We start from the raw sequence: 16,927 nt of genomic DNA, 5'->3' as shown, positions 1-16,927 counted from the left end.
GAATTTTTGCAATAAAATTTATATTAAGACAAAATTAAATGATTCGGACAAATTAAATGTCAAAAAGGCAAACAATTGAAAAAATTATAATCAAATAATTACTGAGCAGAAATTCTTTAGAACTACGCTCGTGAAGTTTGAACCATACTTTACGATTTACGAAATATACTGTAGAGTATACATACATACATTTCACTGAATATTAATGGATATGTATTATTTAATTATTAACAAAAATTTAAAAAAATTTTTAAATATACAATTTTGAAACATATATATATAATAAATTAGTTATGATCAGCTCGTGCTATAAATAATAGTTACGTGGTTTTAGGCCTTGACGAGCATATTAAATATTATTAGAATCACATGTATTTATTTAAATAAATCAATTTACAATTTACAATAGTCATATTGGCGGGACGTTCCGTATTGTAGAATTAAATGAATGCGGCTGAAGAGACACAAGTGAGTGTCGAAACGTCCCGCCAATATGACTATTGTAAATTGTAAATTGATTTATTTAAATAAATACATGTGATTCTAATATTTAATATGCTCGTCAAGGCCTAAAATCACGTAACTATTATTATATATATATAATTTATTTTCAATTTCTTTGCTCTATGAAAGAATGTATAACGCAATAAAAAAAATTTATAAAGTAATTAATTTATAAAATTCACAATAAAATAAAAATGTTAAAGCCGTCTTTAAATTATTATTCTAGTAAAGCTTCTATTTAGTTAATTACCGTATCGATAATGTAAAATAAAGAGAAAAGATTGTGTTCAGTCAATTATTACAAAAGATTCTCTGAAGAACACACCGATAATAATATTATGTAATATAATATTTACATAATTAAGACGCATATTTTACATCTCACACTATTTTTTTCTGAATAAAAAGTAAAATGTGTAGAATTGTTGAAAATATTATAGATTATTCCTAAAAAATGTAATAATTGGCTCCACAATCTATTTTATTTTCGTAAATCAGGAGTATATATGAAGCATCAGTAACTTTCTCTGTTGAATCTTTATCTTTTGTATACTTTAGATTTTAGATATATGTCTATTCATTTTTTTTTTTAATACGTTTTATCTTGAAAATCATATTTTTGGCCCGCATTAAGGAAATGATGCTACGTCAATTTACATTGCGCGTTTAAACAATATATACTGATTTGATAATAAAACAATATATACAGGTACACACATATATGTGATAGTTGCATGTGATCAAATCACGATTTCTTGCGAATGTGTCTTATCTCATCCGAGTATTGTTTAATATTTATTATACAAATATAATTATCTTTATTGACGATGATTCCGACGTAAATTCTTGAGTTAACACAAATGTGTGTTTATTAAAGTACTATATTAATGCGTAAAAATATTGCATTTTGTCGAGAAGAGATTTGTACTTTATTATAGCTCTCTCGCTATCAAAATCTTCCGTACTTATATGCAATAAAAGAGAAGCGAAAATTTTGAGCAACTTATCAAATAATCAGGATAAATCTAGCAAATAAAATTACATGTAGCATCATATATTAGTCTCGCACCGGAATGTGAATATGACAGACGATTTACAGGACGAGTAAAAGAGATTTACAGATCGAGTCGATCGGAAAAAAACGTTTGACGTATTTTATTTGTAAAATTCATTAGGAGATACCAGGTGAAAAATATTCTAAATGGATAACATAACACGATGATGACATAACTTATGATTATATGCCGCGGGTCGATGCATCGTTTTTCAATGAAACAAGTGCAGTTTTGTCGGGTGTGTTAAAGTGTTTGCTTCTCTATACCTCTTCCTTATTTATATTGTTTTATCTTTATTTTATCTTTGTTTTATCGATTTTGCATTAGGTCAGTCTATAGAATTGTCGTAACATATCGCGCGATCAAACGATCTAAATTTCTAATCGTATGAGGAAACAAATATGTACAATACGGAATCGCGTTCGTTGTCCGGTGAAGAGAAGCTTATAGAAAAATCTGTAGATTTTCACTCAAACAGCGATACTCAGACAATAGTATCGCAAAGATATCCTAACATTGTTAAATGCGAAAGCTTATTGATAAATAAGCATGAAAATAACGACTCTAGTGCGTCTATGATTGAGAAAGCAGAAACAGGACAAACTGAAAATTATGAAAACGATAAGACAATATCAAATATCAACGAAGTGACACAAAATAATTCGAATAAGGTAAAAAATTTCTTTTTTTGTTTTTTATTATTTTCGCTTTTCTTTTGTATTTTTGGCGATTATAAATAATCGATTCTTAAATTAGAATATTCCCGAAAATTATTCTTATTTAAAATCAAATGTATGGTATTAATATATTTAGCAATAAATGTGTGTATAAATAAGTATATATAATTCTTAAAATCCCTAACTATTATTACTATTATTAAATCCTTTTAATTATTTCTAATAATTATATTTAGAATCTTATTTCCTATAGATGCTAATTTTATTTTTGATATATCGATACTATAACTAAATTGATTAAAATATGTTATCTGAAATTTCTTTTGTAATCTGAATAAATTTAATCTTGCGAACAAACGGTATATAGGAAGACAATACTTGTATATGCAATGAAGAAACTCATCAAGTCCTCAAAGAAGAGACCAAACCGGCGAAAAAGTCATCAGAAAAATCAAAAAAGAAAGGAACGTTTTCTTTACTCGATCCATTAATCTCTGTGTTTATAATCGGTCCTTCAGCGATCGGCTTTTGGAGAGGAGTCTGGGGAGGAATGGATCATCATGCGCAATTGTGAGTAAACAACAGAAGAAATGGAAGAGTCAATTTCAGAATTCACGCGATATATGATGCATAAGGGTAAATATGAATAAGCTGGACTGGAATATATATATATTTTTCACTATATGTTTATTTATATATCTTTTCTAAAATCTTTTAAAATTAGAACTCCTTATTCAATCTCAATAATACCGTAAAATTGTTAAAAATTGACGATTATGAATTATATCGCGCGATGTCGTATTTTTTGTATATACTAATAAATTTTTCTGTATATATATTAATATTTATATAATCAATATATTTTCTACGTGCGTAAATTTTTTTATCGGTTTAAAATTTCATCAGTTTTTTTTTTTTTTGTACTACCTTACACATCTCGGCCAATTTTCAATACCAATTAATAATTAATACGCTCTTATCAATGCTGCTTTTAACATTTGTTCCCTTTTACATCGTGATTTGTTACACGCGAATGCAAAAGGGTTTTGTCCACAGGTTTCCCAGCTGGATTTGTTTTACGTTCGGCGCTGCGTTACACGTAACATTCGCAATTTTCAAGAATCGATTTCACGATATTTACACGAACAAATGGGCTGCATTAAATTGGCTAAAGCGACTACCTTATCGCGCCTTACAAATTCTGTATACTTATACTTTCGGTGTAGCGTGCATCACGCATTGGCGGGGTGGCTGGATCATAATCGACAATTTTCTATTTACGCATACATGGTAAGTCGACATTTTTGTCAATTTTTTAATTAAATAGAACGTACGTTGAAGTAAAGAAAGAGAGAAACTTTGTATCGTTCAAAAATTATAGATCGATGAAAAGTTTTATCTTTGAGTGAAGAAGCTTATATATATAGAGATGTTTCACATAATAGACAATTTAATAATTGTTATCTTGTAATATCTCGCTGTATATAGGATAACGGCGTCTTTGATATGTTTGCTGCTGGTTTGCTTGGCGATTTTACGTTGCATTCGGAACTTGATAGCAACCCCAATGATAATCTTCATCGATGTACCGAGTTATGCATTTCAATTTCCTACGAGATATAACGTGGTGAGTTAAAAAATTCAATAAGTTCAATTTTTTTTCTATTTTCGATAAAGAATATTTTTATACCTGCGATGTTTTGTGATCATTCATTCATGTAACAAACACTCGTAATTGCAAAAAAGCTATGGTTATATATGATAACACGTTTATATATAATTATAAAAAGTTTATACACATCAAAAGAGAGCACAAAGTTGTTTAAATTTAAAAAGCTAAAAATTTATGTGCGAACAAAAACTGTTTTACACAGCGCTACAATTATTATACGCAAATAGAATATTAATCAGATATAAATCTTATATAAGAAATTTCATTATCTATGTTCTTTCATTGACGATTATAAAACTACTGTATATAATAATATGTAAAATTTTCTCGCACAGTGATTTAAGGGACTGTAATCGGACTTTCTGCTTATATTCTCTCTCATAATTTCGTTGTCACAATCTCTCTTACATCGTCTTTGACCATCGTACGCGCTTCGTGATAGTCGCGTCTTTGATTACCGCCTGAAGAGCCGCTGACCCTGTGCTCAATTGTCAAATGGCGTTTAACGCGATTATACAATACACGTGTCTAATTTGAAAGCTTGTAATTTATAAATGGAACTACATATTACACGTAATGCTCAATTTTTGCACAATTTATTATCGAGGATTACGCGATTGTATCATATAATACATACATCCACGTATAAGCCTTCGAAAAACCGTTTCGCATAATATAATTTATAAATGAATAATTTATAAATAAATTTATAACAATTTATTATATAATAATATATATAACAAAAGTTGCTGTAAAATTACTCGTCTGTTTTCTTTCGCGGAGAAGAATCATAAAACGGGGAGGAATTTTTTCCAAATATTATCAAGAATTATCTAGAGTGAAACTGATTACGATATTCAATCCTAACGAAACGCACGTTATCAATTTTTTAGTCTTAGATATCGTGAAAATCATAATATGTTTAATGATTGCGCAGTAATTCTCAAATCACACAAATACTTCATACGTGTGCTTTTTTTATGAAAATTTTTATGATGCACTAATCTGATAATTCTGTAATTTACACATCATTGATATCTATATAGAACCTAATTATACAATTATATATTATAATTTGTAACATGTGCTGAAACAATGTATTATAAGAATTGTTGATTGAAAATGTGAAAACGATACAAATTGTAAAAAAAAATATGATCGAGTGCTTTTGCAACTTTACGAATAGAAAGATCTCAACAAAACCACGATCACGTCGGTTTTCCCCGGAAATTTATGAACTGATCATTGATTATTGCTCACCGATAATAGAGATATACAATGGCGCTGTGTGATTATACAGATGAACATTTCTTATCTATAAAAAAGCGTTATACATTTTTGACATATTTATCGTATCACCGATTGTTATAACAATTCGTATAGAGCATCGAGTTATTTTATCTGCGAATTTTAGATGCGATTACCGTCTTCTTCCAATTAAAAAATCCCGATGACGAATTTCAAGTACCTATTATTAAATATAGCAGCAAACTGTATATATACAATGATTTTCATTATTATTTATAAACAAATGTCTGCTGTTATGTATATATGATTGATAGGGTTTCAAACAAACGAGTAGATACAACTTTATTACTACTGTAAATCAAGGATCCGGACCGAAACAAAATTAGGGTTCGATTTCAGTTACAATTTAATAAAATATTTAATAACTGTTCCGCTTCCAGTTTCGGTTTTTTTGATAAATAAAGGAAACCGAAACCATTTAAATTACGATTTTTTCGGTGTTACAGTTCCAGTTTTTAAAATTTTTATTTTTCGTTTTTCTAATTAAATTAATTTCTAAATTATATTACTTTAAGCAATTATTATTAATTTTTATGATATATAAATAAACAACACTTTATATTATACATGAAAACATACTATCCTCACAGTTATCGTTTGCGATAATACATGTATTTCAGAACATTTAAAAAATAATTTATTTTTAATTGTACTGCACTTTAAGCAGGCAGTTATCATGATATTTCCGTCATTTGCGCAAAGTAGAAAGAAATATCGAAAAGAACCGTAAACCGAAAATAATTTAACGGTCCGGTTATGGTTCCAGTGTTATAAATTTAATAGAATTTCAATACAGTTTACGGTTTCGGTTCTACTAAAAAAACGATTATGGAACGGTTATCGGTTTTGGTTCCGGTTTGGTCCGGATCCCTGCTGTAAATAAACCTAGATATTATTTGAGTCTCAATATTCGATGTATTATATTAAAATCTAGATTTATGCGCGCGACACTTTACACAGAAGTATTAGAGTACAAAAAGCTCCAAAAATTATCATAAGTGCAACGCGTTCACAAGGGGTGAAACATTTAATTTCGTATCTTTCACAATTATTTGAGATGACAGTGAATTTTATGCCCTTGACGAGGCTTGCCAGGGTGAATTAATGCACGAAGGTGAGAAGATGTTGTAACCCGAGCTTGATTGGTGGACAAAAAGGAGTCGATTAGCGACGACTTTAGCTAAAGCGTCAATGGCTAAATGAGTATACATCAATGGCTAAATGAGCACGAGACAGGAAACACTACTCAAAAAAAAATAGCGCCAAGGTGACTAGAAATTATATCATATTGCCATGGAATTGTTCTTCTTTTTCCAGATAAAATATGAAATCAGATAATTTCATATTAATCTGACTTAGCTTCAAGAATCCTTTTCTAAAAAAAACTCGCTTATATATTTTTATATTTTTTCTTTTCTATCTCAATCGCACGCTACTCAATTTAACTGTGATGTAATACACAAGATACAAAATGTGACACGATGCGTTATATAAACGGGAATCCTTTAATTGTCACGATCTTTTTATTTGCCTACTTGACTCTAAGCCAAATTAAATATCTGAGTTGTGGAATAAATCACTAGGAAAATTTTAAATATTTTGATGAAGGATTAATATATATCTATATATATGTGTCTCTTATCTTTCAAGTTCCGTATTTCGCATCACGTTGATGCATCTTCTTCGAACTGCAACTTAATGATCTTGTCACTCTTGACAAACGGAAGCTCTCGCGGAGTCCTTGGAAGATACCGTGCGCCACCGAATCTTCTTCGAATCGCATTACAAGAGCTGGAACAGAGCGTGCGGTTCTCATCGCCGCCGATCGTTCTGATCCGTGATAGCACTGCGATGAGAGGCGATTATAACGCATAAGAGGGGGAGGGGGAGATTCGAGAGAACGAGGGAGCAAAGGAGAGCGGTACTCCGTGCCGGTGGTCCGCCGCGCGAGCGACGATGGTGTTCGCGATAATGCGATAGTGTTGGTCCGCGCGTTTAGCGGCTAAGCGCGGTTGATAAAAGATAGCAGTTGTACCGAAGACAAGTCAGTACTCACCCCGCTGCTGCCGACTGACGGATCCATTTGATCATTTTCGAGCGCACGGACGAGGGTTGAATCCGGTTTGCGCGGCTCCTTCGCGTCGATGTTGACGTCGTCTCGAAGGGTCCCTTGTACGTTGAAATACAAGATATTTTGTGCGATTGTATTTATATAATTCAACCTGAGAAACACGAGGAAGTGTTTTTCATCATCATTGGAAGAAGCTACGTTTTCGAGTATCTGACGTTGAAGAAATTCACATTTTCGCACGCAGAACGCTGAAGAAGTTAGCTGGGAACGCGAAAGTGTACGAGATAAATATCATCAGCCCGTCGAGAGCATGAGTGTGTTACGATGACAAAGGCTGATTTTTGACGGATAAATCGAAGAGTGAAGATCAAGAGTCGGATGAGTTGACTCTCATCGGAGAATGTCAGGAAGAAAACGTCGAACGTCGTCGTATTTGGACACGTTGCCTCTCGTTTTTTTAAACTGATCATCTTTTTTCTCTTCCTTTTCTCTCTTTCTTCTTTTACATGATAGTCAGTAATTCTGAAAGCGCAAATCATGCATAATGACCAGCGGCGCGACTACTAAATTCGATCCGGATTGGATAAGAATGGTCGAGTTGCGCGCGGCTAGTGCCGGGATGACCGGGGGCCTAGACAGGAGATCCTCGAATCGTCTGCACTACGCCATCCTGACGATCCTGGACACGATATTCTCCGCGTTCATGATTGCGCCCGCAGTGGTCGGTTATTGGCGAGGTACCTGGGGGCTCAGCGACTTCTATGTCTATCCAAACGAGCCGGTGTTCAGTAGCTTCGCGTCGATCGTGATCGGCTTTACCGGTCTCTTCGTCTTCAACGTCCTGCAACACAGCCTGGACGACATCCTTCATCCGGACAAACATCGGCTGTCCTATTATCTCGGCTCGCGACTCTACACCAGCGTGTTTGGACTGTGTTGCGTGAACGCCTGGCGTGGCCCCTGGATGGCCCTGGACATCTACATGGAACAAACGCCCGGTACAGCTATTGCCACAGTCGTCGTCAGTCTACTCGCGCTCGGCATCATGCGCGCGATCCGCAACGTCTCCGCGCCGCCGTTCTCGCTCGTTCTCGACTCGTGTCAGGGTTACTTCGAAGTGCAAACTATGTTTCGCGTCAACGTAAGTATCGATCCTCTCTTTCTTCTTCCCTCTCGGGATGCGCCGCAAGCCATAGGATCGTAGATCGATGTAAGATTGCACTCTTATAGCCTAATTAACAAGCCAAATACATAGATATTAGATATTAAAAAAATTAAATAAGGAAACACAGATTACAGTTACAGGATGGAAGCTGTATTTTATAGAAAAAAATAAGAGATGACTTCTGACAGTAGATGTGTATAGTGTGTTTTAATAAGTGAAACCAAAAGTCCATCTCTATTTTGCAGCAATTATTCGAGATCCCTATCCAATATTGTTTTGAATATGTTTAATGTATAATACAAATATGTTTTATATATATTTTTTATATCAAATTTTTAATTATCGAAGAAGAGAAATACATTACCAAGTATATCCTTTTCTTGCTTCTCCTTTTGTCTAATTGTAAGAGTATACTTCAAAAGCACTCTTTGGAAGCTCGAAATATATATTTTCTGAAAAAATAATATTTTGTAAAAAAATAATATCCATGAATAATATGGTTTCTATAAATATATTTAATATAATTTAATTTATATTTTATATATATATATATATATATATATATATATATATAAAGCCCTGACGAGCTAATGTCACATCCATTAATATGAAATTAAACATAGATTTTTTTTAGAAATAAAGATGCTCTAATATAATAAAACGCACTCATGAGAGCATCTTTATTTCTAAAAAAAATCTATGTTTAATTTCATATTAATGGATGTGACATTAGTGAAGGCTTTATTATAAGATAAAGCAATAAAAATTAATTAAATATATATATATAATTTATGTTTAATTTCATATTAATGAATATGACATTAGTTCGTCAAGGCTTTATTATAACATAAGCAAAAAAAATAAATTAAATTAAACATAGATAAAGAGATGCTCTTAAGAATGCGTTTTAATTATTATTAAAATATATGAATAATAAGAATTTGAGATTAACATAATAGATGCCGCGTCTATTGATTTTTTTAATATAACAATGTCAAGTGTTTGCGCTAATTCTTCTTCAGCTTAAATATATTACGCAAAACACACGAACAATATATAAAGTTTTTTTTGTCTATTGACAGAAATTTGACAGCGAAATTTCTGCGAAAGAAAAGCGCGAAGAGTAAAATCTGGAGAGTTCGCGTTAGAAGCCAGAGCCATTTCGCTCATTACATTACACAAAACACGATAAATTTCCCTCGATATTATTATTATCCCCCGATCGCTCACTGTCGGTCCAGTCATTGCGATAAAACGCGTCGTAAATCATAAATCGGATCCACGGAACGCATATGTGCCTCGTCCAGGCTCGCGTTATCGGTGTGTATAAGCACAGTTTCCGGCTAAAGTCCCCCGATCGTCAACCACTATTGCGCTTGTATAGTCTACGTGCGCATTAGCGCAGTAGGTATGTATGCAAGTGCACTAATTTACATCTTGTCGTTTACGATCCCGCCTTCTTCTCTATCTGCACGAAAAACGTTTGTCTTAATCTGGACAGATTGATTTTCCTCGAGCAATTACGTTTTCCCGTCAATTTGTCGAAATAATTAAATTAATTAACTACAATTATACAAATGTTGATTTTTATAAAATTTATGCTGCATAAGACTTGAGTATATATATCCTTAGAAGATATCTTAATAAGATTATTGTTAGTTAGTCATTAAAAATTAACTTTATATGATTTGTTGTGCTTTCTTTTACCGTAAAGCTTATCGTATTTGATGCGTTTATGAACAGGTGGATATTTCTCACGCATTGATAATATTTCTGTCAAAATATGATGACATGTAGATAATTTCGAGAAACGACATGCATAATTATTGTCGATACCTATCAATATCACGATATCACGATACATTAATTTATATTTATCTCTTTTATCTTTCAAGAGTGACATGAAATATTTTCATTAATCGAATTAAATCAATCGCGAAAACATATAATTAATTATATTTTATACTATATTTTATTATATATGGTGTATCCTAAAAAGTGGGAAGTATTGCAATGGTCGATTCAGGACACAAAAATAAGAGAAAAAGTTCATATAAACATATGTCCGATATGACCTTGTTTTCGAGTTACAGCCTGTTTTATTTTCCAATAGAGTTAAGATAGCATACTTGAATATTGGTTTGTTTATCTACAAGATTTAAAGGACTTAAGGTCTTGCTAATTTGTAAACATAAACGCGTGTTACTTGTGTTGTAAGTGGTACGGTTCGTATCATGTATTCAGTGAAGGTAAGGTAATAAAAGATCATATCGGACATATATGTTTATATGAACTTTTTTCCTTATTTTTGTGTCCTGAATCGACCATTGCAATACTTCCCACTTTTTAGGATACACCCTGTATATTCTCTCTTCTCCCTTCTCAAATTGTTTTATTAAATTTTTGTATTCCGACAAGAGCTTGCATGAAATGTATTATATCATGGAATCTCTCGTACAAATTTTGATATATTATTATTTAATATTTTCTTTTATCACTATATGCGAAAGTTACATATGTATATAATCGTTAATGTTATGGTTGCAGAATACGAGGGACTGGTCATTGTACTTACTGGATTGTGCCTTTAGCGTCGGTGTTGTTGGCACGTTGGTTGTTTTCGTTTGGAGAGGGGTTTGGATCCTCTTCGATATTTACCTATTTCCAGAAAATCCCAAATATTCTGCAGTTGGCTCACTGGTACGTATACGTACGATTTCTTTGAATCTATAACAAACAAAATTATGAACATTAAGATAATCAATTATTCGCATCGCATGTAAATATCACATTACTTTCCCTTTTCTCACATAAAAATAAATGTCAAAATTTTTTATTTTACTTATCTTTATCAATGCGTCTTATCATCATATTCATTAATCATTATATTATTAATTATTTATTAATTTTTAATAGAAACTCTTAATTGCTTTCGCAAAAACTAAATTACAAAATTGTCGGAAAATACCATATGATAGTTGACGATAAGCGAGGAAAAAAAAAAAAGTTTAACAAACTTACTAATACTAAACTTTATATTGTAACAACAAGAATTACTTTAAAGAAAATGTACTGTCATAATTAGGCAATTGGAGCCTTGATTTGAGATTCATAAGTGGAAAATTTTGGACGCACTATCTGATATATCAGACGCGATTAAGCCGCAGACACTGTCGCTAAACCTGAAACAATCCGTCAATCTTAAGATTTATATATATATATTATACGATAAAAAAATATAAAAATTCAGATAAAATTAATTTAATGATATCAATATATATATATTCAATATCTCGAGCGAAAAGACGGATAGTTAATCATTCTTTAGGCGTTGACACGTGGACCGCAAGTGACCGCAATTGACAATTGGCTCGAGCCGATTGTCTCGAAACAGTTTAGAAATAATGTAATTATTTTCTTAAATATATAGCATATCGCGAGGACAATTACACATGCGTGAATTCCCGTTATCATTCAAAGATTACAATAATGCAACGAGAAAGTGTAAATTTTGCAGACATACGACGTACGTGCGTAGTGCTACGGCACTACACGCCGGTAGTTCGATTATATAATTGAATATTCACCAATTGCATGATTGCCGAGGCACATGGCACAATTGTCGGTACATGCATATGAAATGTTTTACGTTATCCCTGATTCGTCATTTGTAACGTCGTCGATGTTGACCGACGCGATTTATACGATTTTCGAACACAGAGAGATTGCGCTTCAATTTATCTAAATTTTATATTTTATATTTTGCAGAGGAAATAAAATTTGTCAAATATGCAAATTGTTATCTTTAAGAATATCTGAATTTTCCTCTTCTTTTTAAACAAAAGAAAAAGAAACCTTTTGTTTTTCTTTCTTGCGTTTTAGGATATATTTAAAGGAAACTTATAATAGAAATAGAACTTTCATAATATAAACTCTTGAAAAACATTTAACAAAAAAATTTACTCTATTAAGAGAGAAAATAGAATATTCTTTTTATCTTTTGTTGCAAATTTTTGCAACGTCGACACTGAGAAAAAAAGTTGTTAACTTAACTAAAGCGTTCAACTAATTACTATTTTGTTAATTGAAGTCAAGTTATAACAACTTTTTTTTCTCAGTGGAGAAATATAATGCAAAAAATACTTATATTACAGGTCATCGGGTATTTTATAGTCATCATAACGTTCTGTCTACAACCGCTGATGCGATACGTCTGCGCGCGTCTTCAGGGTGTGCTTCTCTTAGTAGTCGCAGACGCTTTCCTCCTTCTGAGCTTCCTGGGGACCGTGAACGTCTGGCGCGGTATCTGGAACGCGCTCGATCTGTGGTTGTTGCCGGATAATCTGAAATTATCCTGCTGGATCACCCACGTCGGCTGTTTCGTTTTCCTCATCCTCCTTAATTGTAGCAACACCATTCTTGTACGTGGCGTTTACATCGATGCCGAGGAAGAGGCAGGGAAGTGCGTCGTGTTTCCATGCCACTATCTTCGATTATTCTTCAAGGTTTGTATATAAATAACAAATATATAGAGTGAAAATGCCTCGAAAAACTCAGTCAAATATCAAAGCGCAATTTAATTAATATACTTTCTAACGTTCTCGTTTATTTATTCCAATGCCAGATCGAACGCGAGAAGAAGCAGGCAAGGCAGCAGAAGTTGCTGGTGGCCACCCAGGATTTTGGCGGTCGCACCGATGTAAACGAGAAGGACAGCGAGAATGGAATTCTCCTGCCGAATAATACCGCGGTGACGATATCCGCGAATGCGGACTCTGTCGCATAGATACGAGAAGCCGATTATCATAAATAATTTGAACAGAGGGTGATTTGCTGCCTACGAGTTCGATCGTGTTGAAGAAGTGACTCGCATCTGCCAAATGTTTGCGCGAGATCCATCATCCCGAGACGGTCTCTCTTAAGGGAGCGCAGTAATCCCTTCAATCGTGATCCTAAGCAGAGATCGGAGAATCAGGACGTAGTGAGTTTTATAAAGAAGATACTTGACTAGTGATACGCGCAGCAGAAAGAAATGGAAGGCTGTGAATGAACGTATGAATAAAGTGAACGATGTATTTGCAGTAAGACTCCGTGTTATCGAAAGTAAGTTTTGCAGTGCAATATAATACACAAATGATATGCAAATGCCATTGAGATAACGAAAGTTAGAATATCTTATTGAAAGTAGGAATTAATGCTGCCGCGCATTTTGCCTTCGAAGATCGTATAGTTAACTATACCTGAGGAAAAACTAATGTGCAATTATTATATATAAAAAAGAAAAGACTATTTATATATTTATTTTAAAATGTTGTGTATAAAGAGATTGATCCATATAGAGATACTTACTGAATAAATCGAGTATTAATATGTTAATGTTCATACGTGTCAAACCACATTTATTCGCTCACTTCTTTCAATCTAATTGCAATGATCATATTTAACGTGTATTTGCCATTTTATCTTCACGATATCAGGTTTCTGCAATAATAAGTAATGCTATGAAGCGTTAGACAGAGAGCTGTCGTCTCGTTTTATATATTCGCTACCCGCATTTTGAGCTTAATTTGGTAAAAAAAAAAAAAATAGTCGCGATCTCTCCTCGATAATTTCGCGCGGATTATCCAAACAAATTTATCATTGAATTTAACATCGAACGGAAACCTTGACCGACGACGATATAATAGATTGAACAGGATCATTATAAGTAAAACGTGTAACCCTCTCTCTCTCGTATCCTGTGGTACTTTTTGCTCTTGTGCTCGCTTTCGGGCAATTACTACGTCATAGCATACTAATAACTAATTAGCCGAGATAATGACGGGACAATAGGCGGCAGACATGATGGATGGGAAGTGCTTAGTTCGACGATAAATGCTTGCTCCCCTGGCCTACATTTAATGTTTCCACAATGAACAACTCCCTCATATTGCTCGACGAGGCAGGAGCAATTGTTTTTCGACGGTGTATCGCGGAATCATCGGTTATTCATTCTTCTTTCGTTTCATTACAATATCATCCCGTCCATGTTACTTTTTGCAGGTCAAGTTTCTTATAATATTATAGTATGCGCTATCAATTTGATCGAAATTAAAAATACTTGTAAAGAGACATTCCTGTAACATATCTATTAAAGTTGCGTTATCAAATTAAGATAAGGAAAAATCCTTTGATCTCGAATAATGTAACTGGACCCTTGAAATAAGGATCATGGACCATCGATCGACTCTCAATCGATCGCGATCGAATCAATGTCAACGTGGTGGGGTGATCTATTTGAGGAGACACGACGACGCAAACAAGAATCAGTCAGCGAGGTGAGTCGTGACGAAAGGTGAAACATCGTAGAAAGAGATAGAGAGAAAGAGAGCAAGAGTGTCCGACCGACGAGGCTGCAACCTCGGGATTCCGTATCTTTTACTGTGCATTCAAGTCTAATATTCGAGAATCCCATCATCACACGTGACGCAGAATTACAGACAAACGCAAGATTCTGTTAAAGCTCGAACAGGATGGCAACGGATGATCCCCTTTGCCTGGAACCATTGGTATCCGTCGAATTCGAGGTTTTCGGAAAAGTGCAGGGTGAGTTTCGAATGTTCACTCGAATCAGGATCGATGCTAAATAGTTCAGTATAATCCCAGTCGCGTCTATTAATTTGCAATATCCCTTGTGAAAGACAAATTATGAAGCACTAATCTTTATAATCATTCATCAGTAAATCGTATTTTTCAATTCGTCGCGTGTTAAATTTCCAGACATTGTTCTATATATCATTATGTTACCGTCTATTAAATATTAATAAATCTATTTGCTTTTTACCTGGCCTCTAAAGCATATTCACGTTCGATTAAAAATATGCTCTTGGCACTTTAATAAAGTGCAAAGTTCGTCGTTTTAACTTCTTACGAGTCTAATATATGTATATAAGAGTAATAAACGCACGATTATACGTATTTGTTTACATAAGCATTTGGCATCTCTTTATCCCGCGTCTAGCCGAGAATCTTAAAGTCTTCAAAGCGATCTTTGCAGGTGTATATTTTCCAAAGTACGTGAGAGACATATGTATGCAATTGGGAATTTGCGGTTGGGTGAAAAACAGTAAAACTGGCACGATCCTCGGGAAGATGCAAGGACCTCGAGCGCTCGTCGATCAGATGTGAGTTAAAATTGCATCTGTAAACTCTCTTTCTCTCTCTTTCGCGCAAACAATTTTAAAATTATTAATTGAAACGTATAAATGCGAGATAAATGTTATCTCTGCGGTTCCTCGACCGGCCTTGACTAACAATTGCCGCGTAACGAGTGGCATGTCGAAAACCGACTTTAATGAACGATTTAATGAAATAATGACAGCGCATCACCTGTTTCCTTCGTCGGCTTCGCCGCTACGTCACCGCGTTCAAGTATCGTCGACGTTGAAAGACACCTCAGCACACATCATCTTATACGAAGAAGTCTGGTTTGAAGTTTTCCGAAAGATCTTCCTGAAATAGAAATTAATCGAGCTAAATCTCAGTTCGTCGTGAACAAATAATAAATATGCTTCAATAAGAAGGCAAAATAGAATGCATTTGCCCTTGGCGAAAGAGTCGTTAAAAAGAGATATAGAAAATACTTGTTATTTCGAGATGCGAGCCAGATCTACTGAACCGTTTCTTCGCGAAGAGGTATATATCGTTAATTAATTTATCATACACTTTTTAATTGAAGACTCAATCTAGATATCATCGTAATGTAAAAATATCTGAACTCGGTCTGATTAGAGTCGCTAATTATAATTTCGGAGCGTGTGAAGAGAGCACCGTGTGTGGCAAATGCATTCGTACACACAGAACACATACTCACTTAGTTTTGGTAACGATGTCAACGATGCAATTGGCAACACGACAAGTGTATGACCTTCTTAAACTTGAAATCGAGCACCGTTCGCGGTTTTTAGCCGACTATATCTGCAGAAAAACTATATCTTTCATTAAAAAATGACGTAGCGTTCAAATATTCAGAAAATGATATCCTTTTCATCGATTATACTTTATATATCATTAGCATAACAGCGTTTAATGACCGCTCTTCTAATGCAATGTAAAATAAATATTCAATTTTCAGGGCACAGTGGTTAACGTCAGTGGGCAGTCCGGGTAGCGAGATACATCATTGCGAATTTACAAATTGGGAAACCATCACGAAGCAGCAATATCAAGGTTTCGTGATTCGTTTTTAAGAATATAACGCATAATCGATGTCTAATATATAACTTAAACAGTTTACTTCGAATGCAATTGATTTGCACATGACAGAGTACACTCAAAATTCCACTGATATTGAGAACAAATGTACGACGATTTCATCGAATATCTTTTAAATCTTTTTAACAAATTATTAGCTTATATATGATACGATGACGAGAAACGCATAATATTTAATGTATTCCTTTGTGTATATATATATATATATATATATATATATAT

At 33.6% G+C, this 16,927-nt stretch overlaps 2 protein-coding genes and 1 long non-coding RNA gene across 6 annotated transcripts; 2 read left to right on the top strand and 1 right to left on the bottom strand.

Annotated features, from left to right (window-relative positions):
• The first annotated feature begins 47 nt into the window (after positions 1-47).
• LOC145935475 (uncharacterized) lies at positions 48-13,828 on the top strand. Of its 3 annotated transcripts, XM_083036867.1 has the most exons (7): positions 48-2,230; positions 2,604-2,806; positions 3,293-3,526; positions 3,725-3,863; positions 11,000-11,152; positions 12,607-12,957; positions 13,077-13,828. In XM_083036867.1, exons 1-7 carry the CDS (start codon positions 1,961-1,963, stop codon positions 13,236-13,238), a joined length of 1,512 nt encoding a protein of 503 aa, XP_082892993.1. In that variant the 5' UTR covers positions 48-1,960; the 3' UTR covers positions 13,239-13,828. The 3 variants fall into 3 exon arrangements, with proteins under 3 accessions (XP_082892993.1, XP_082892995.1, XP_082892994.1); XM_083036869.1 differs by lacking the exons at positions 48-2,230; positions 2,604-2,806 and having other exon boundaries at positions 3,219-3,526; XM_083036868.1 differs by lacking the exons at positions 48-2,230; positions 2,604-2,806; positions 3,293-3,526; positions 3,725-3,863 and adding an exon at positions 7,832-8,428.
• On the bottom strand, positions 6,867-16,572 carry LOC145935479 (uncharacterized). 2 transcript variants are annotated; one of them, XR_014425229.1, is made up of 6 exons: positions 16,305-16,572; positions 15,821-15,943; positions 11,028-11,179; positions 8,817-8,904; positions 7,273-8,518; positions 6,867-7,007 (listed from the first exon to the last, which is right to left on the bottom strand). It is a non-coding gene; the product is annotated as an uncharacterized LOC145935479 (long non-coding RNA). The 2 variants fall into 2 exon arrangements; XR_014425228.1 differs by lacking the exon at positions 6,867-7,007 and having other exon boundaries at positions 8,379-8,518; positions 11,028-12,950.
• Positions 14,620-16,707, top strand: LOC145935478 (acylphosphatase-2). The gene is made up of 3 exons (XM_083036874.1): positions 14,620-15,037; positions 15,489-15,615; positions 16,566-16,707. The coding sequence occupies exons 1-3, from the start codon at positions 14,965-14,967 to the stop codon at positions 16,678-16,680; spliced, it is 315 nt and encodes a 104-aa protein (XP_082893000.1). The 5' UTR covers positions 14,620-14,964; the 3' UTR covers positions 16,681-16,707.
• The last annotated feature ends 220 nt before the right edge of the window (positions 16,708-16,927 follow it).

This window comes from Prenolepis imparis, unplaced genomic scaffold, assembly GCF_030444845.1.
Source record: "Prenolepis imparis isolate NDT839.2.m4 unplaced genomic scaffold, iyPreImpa1.0 SCAF_4, whole genome shotgun sequence".
Taxonomy (NCBI): Eukaryota; Metazoa; Arthropoda; class Insecta; order Hymenoptera; family Formicidae; genus Prenolepis; species Prenolepis imparis.
This window is presented reverse-complemented; position numbering and strand designations above follow the sequence as displayed.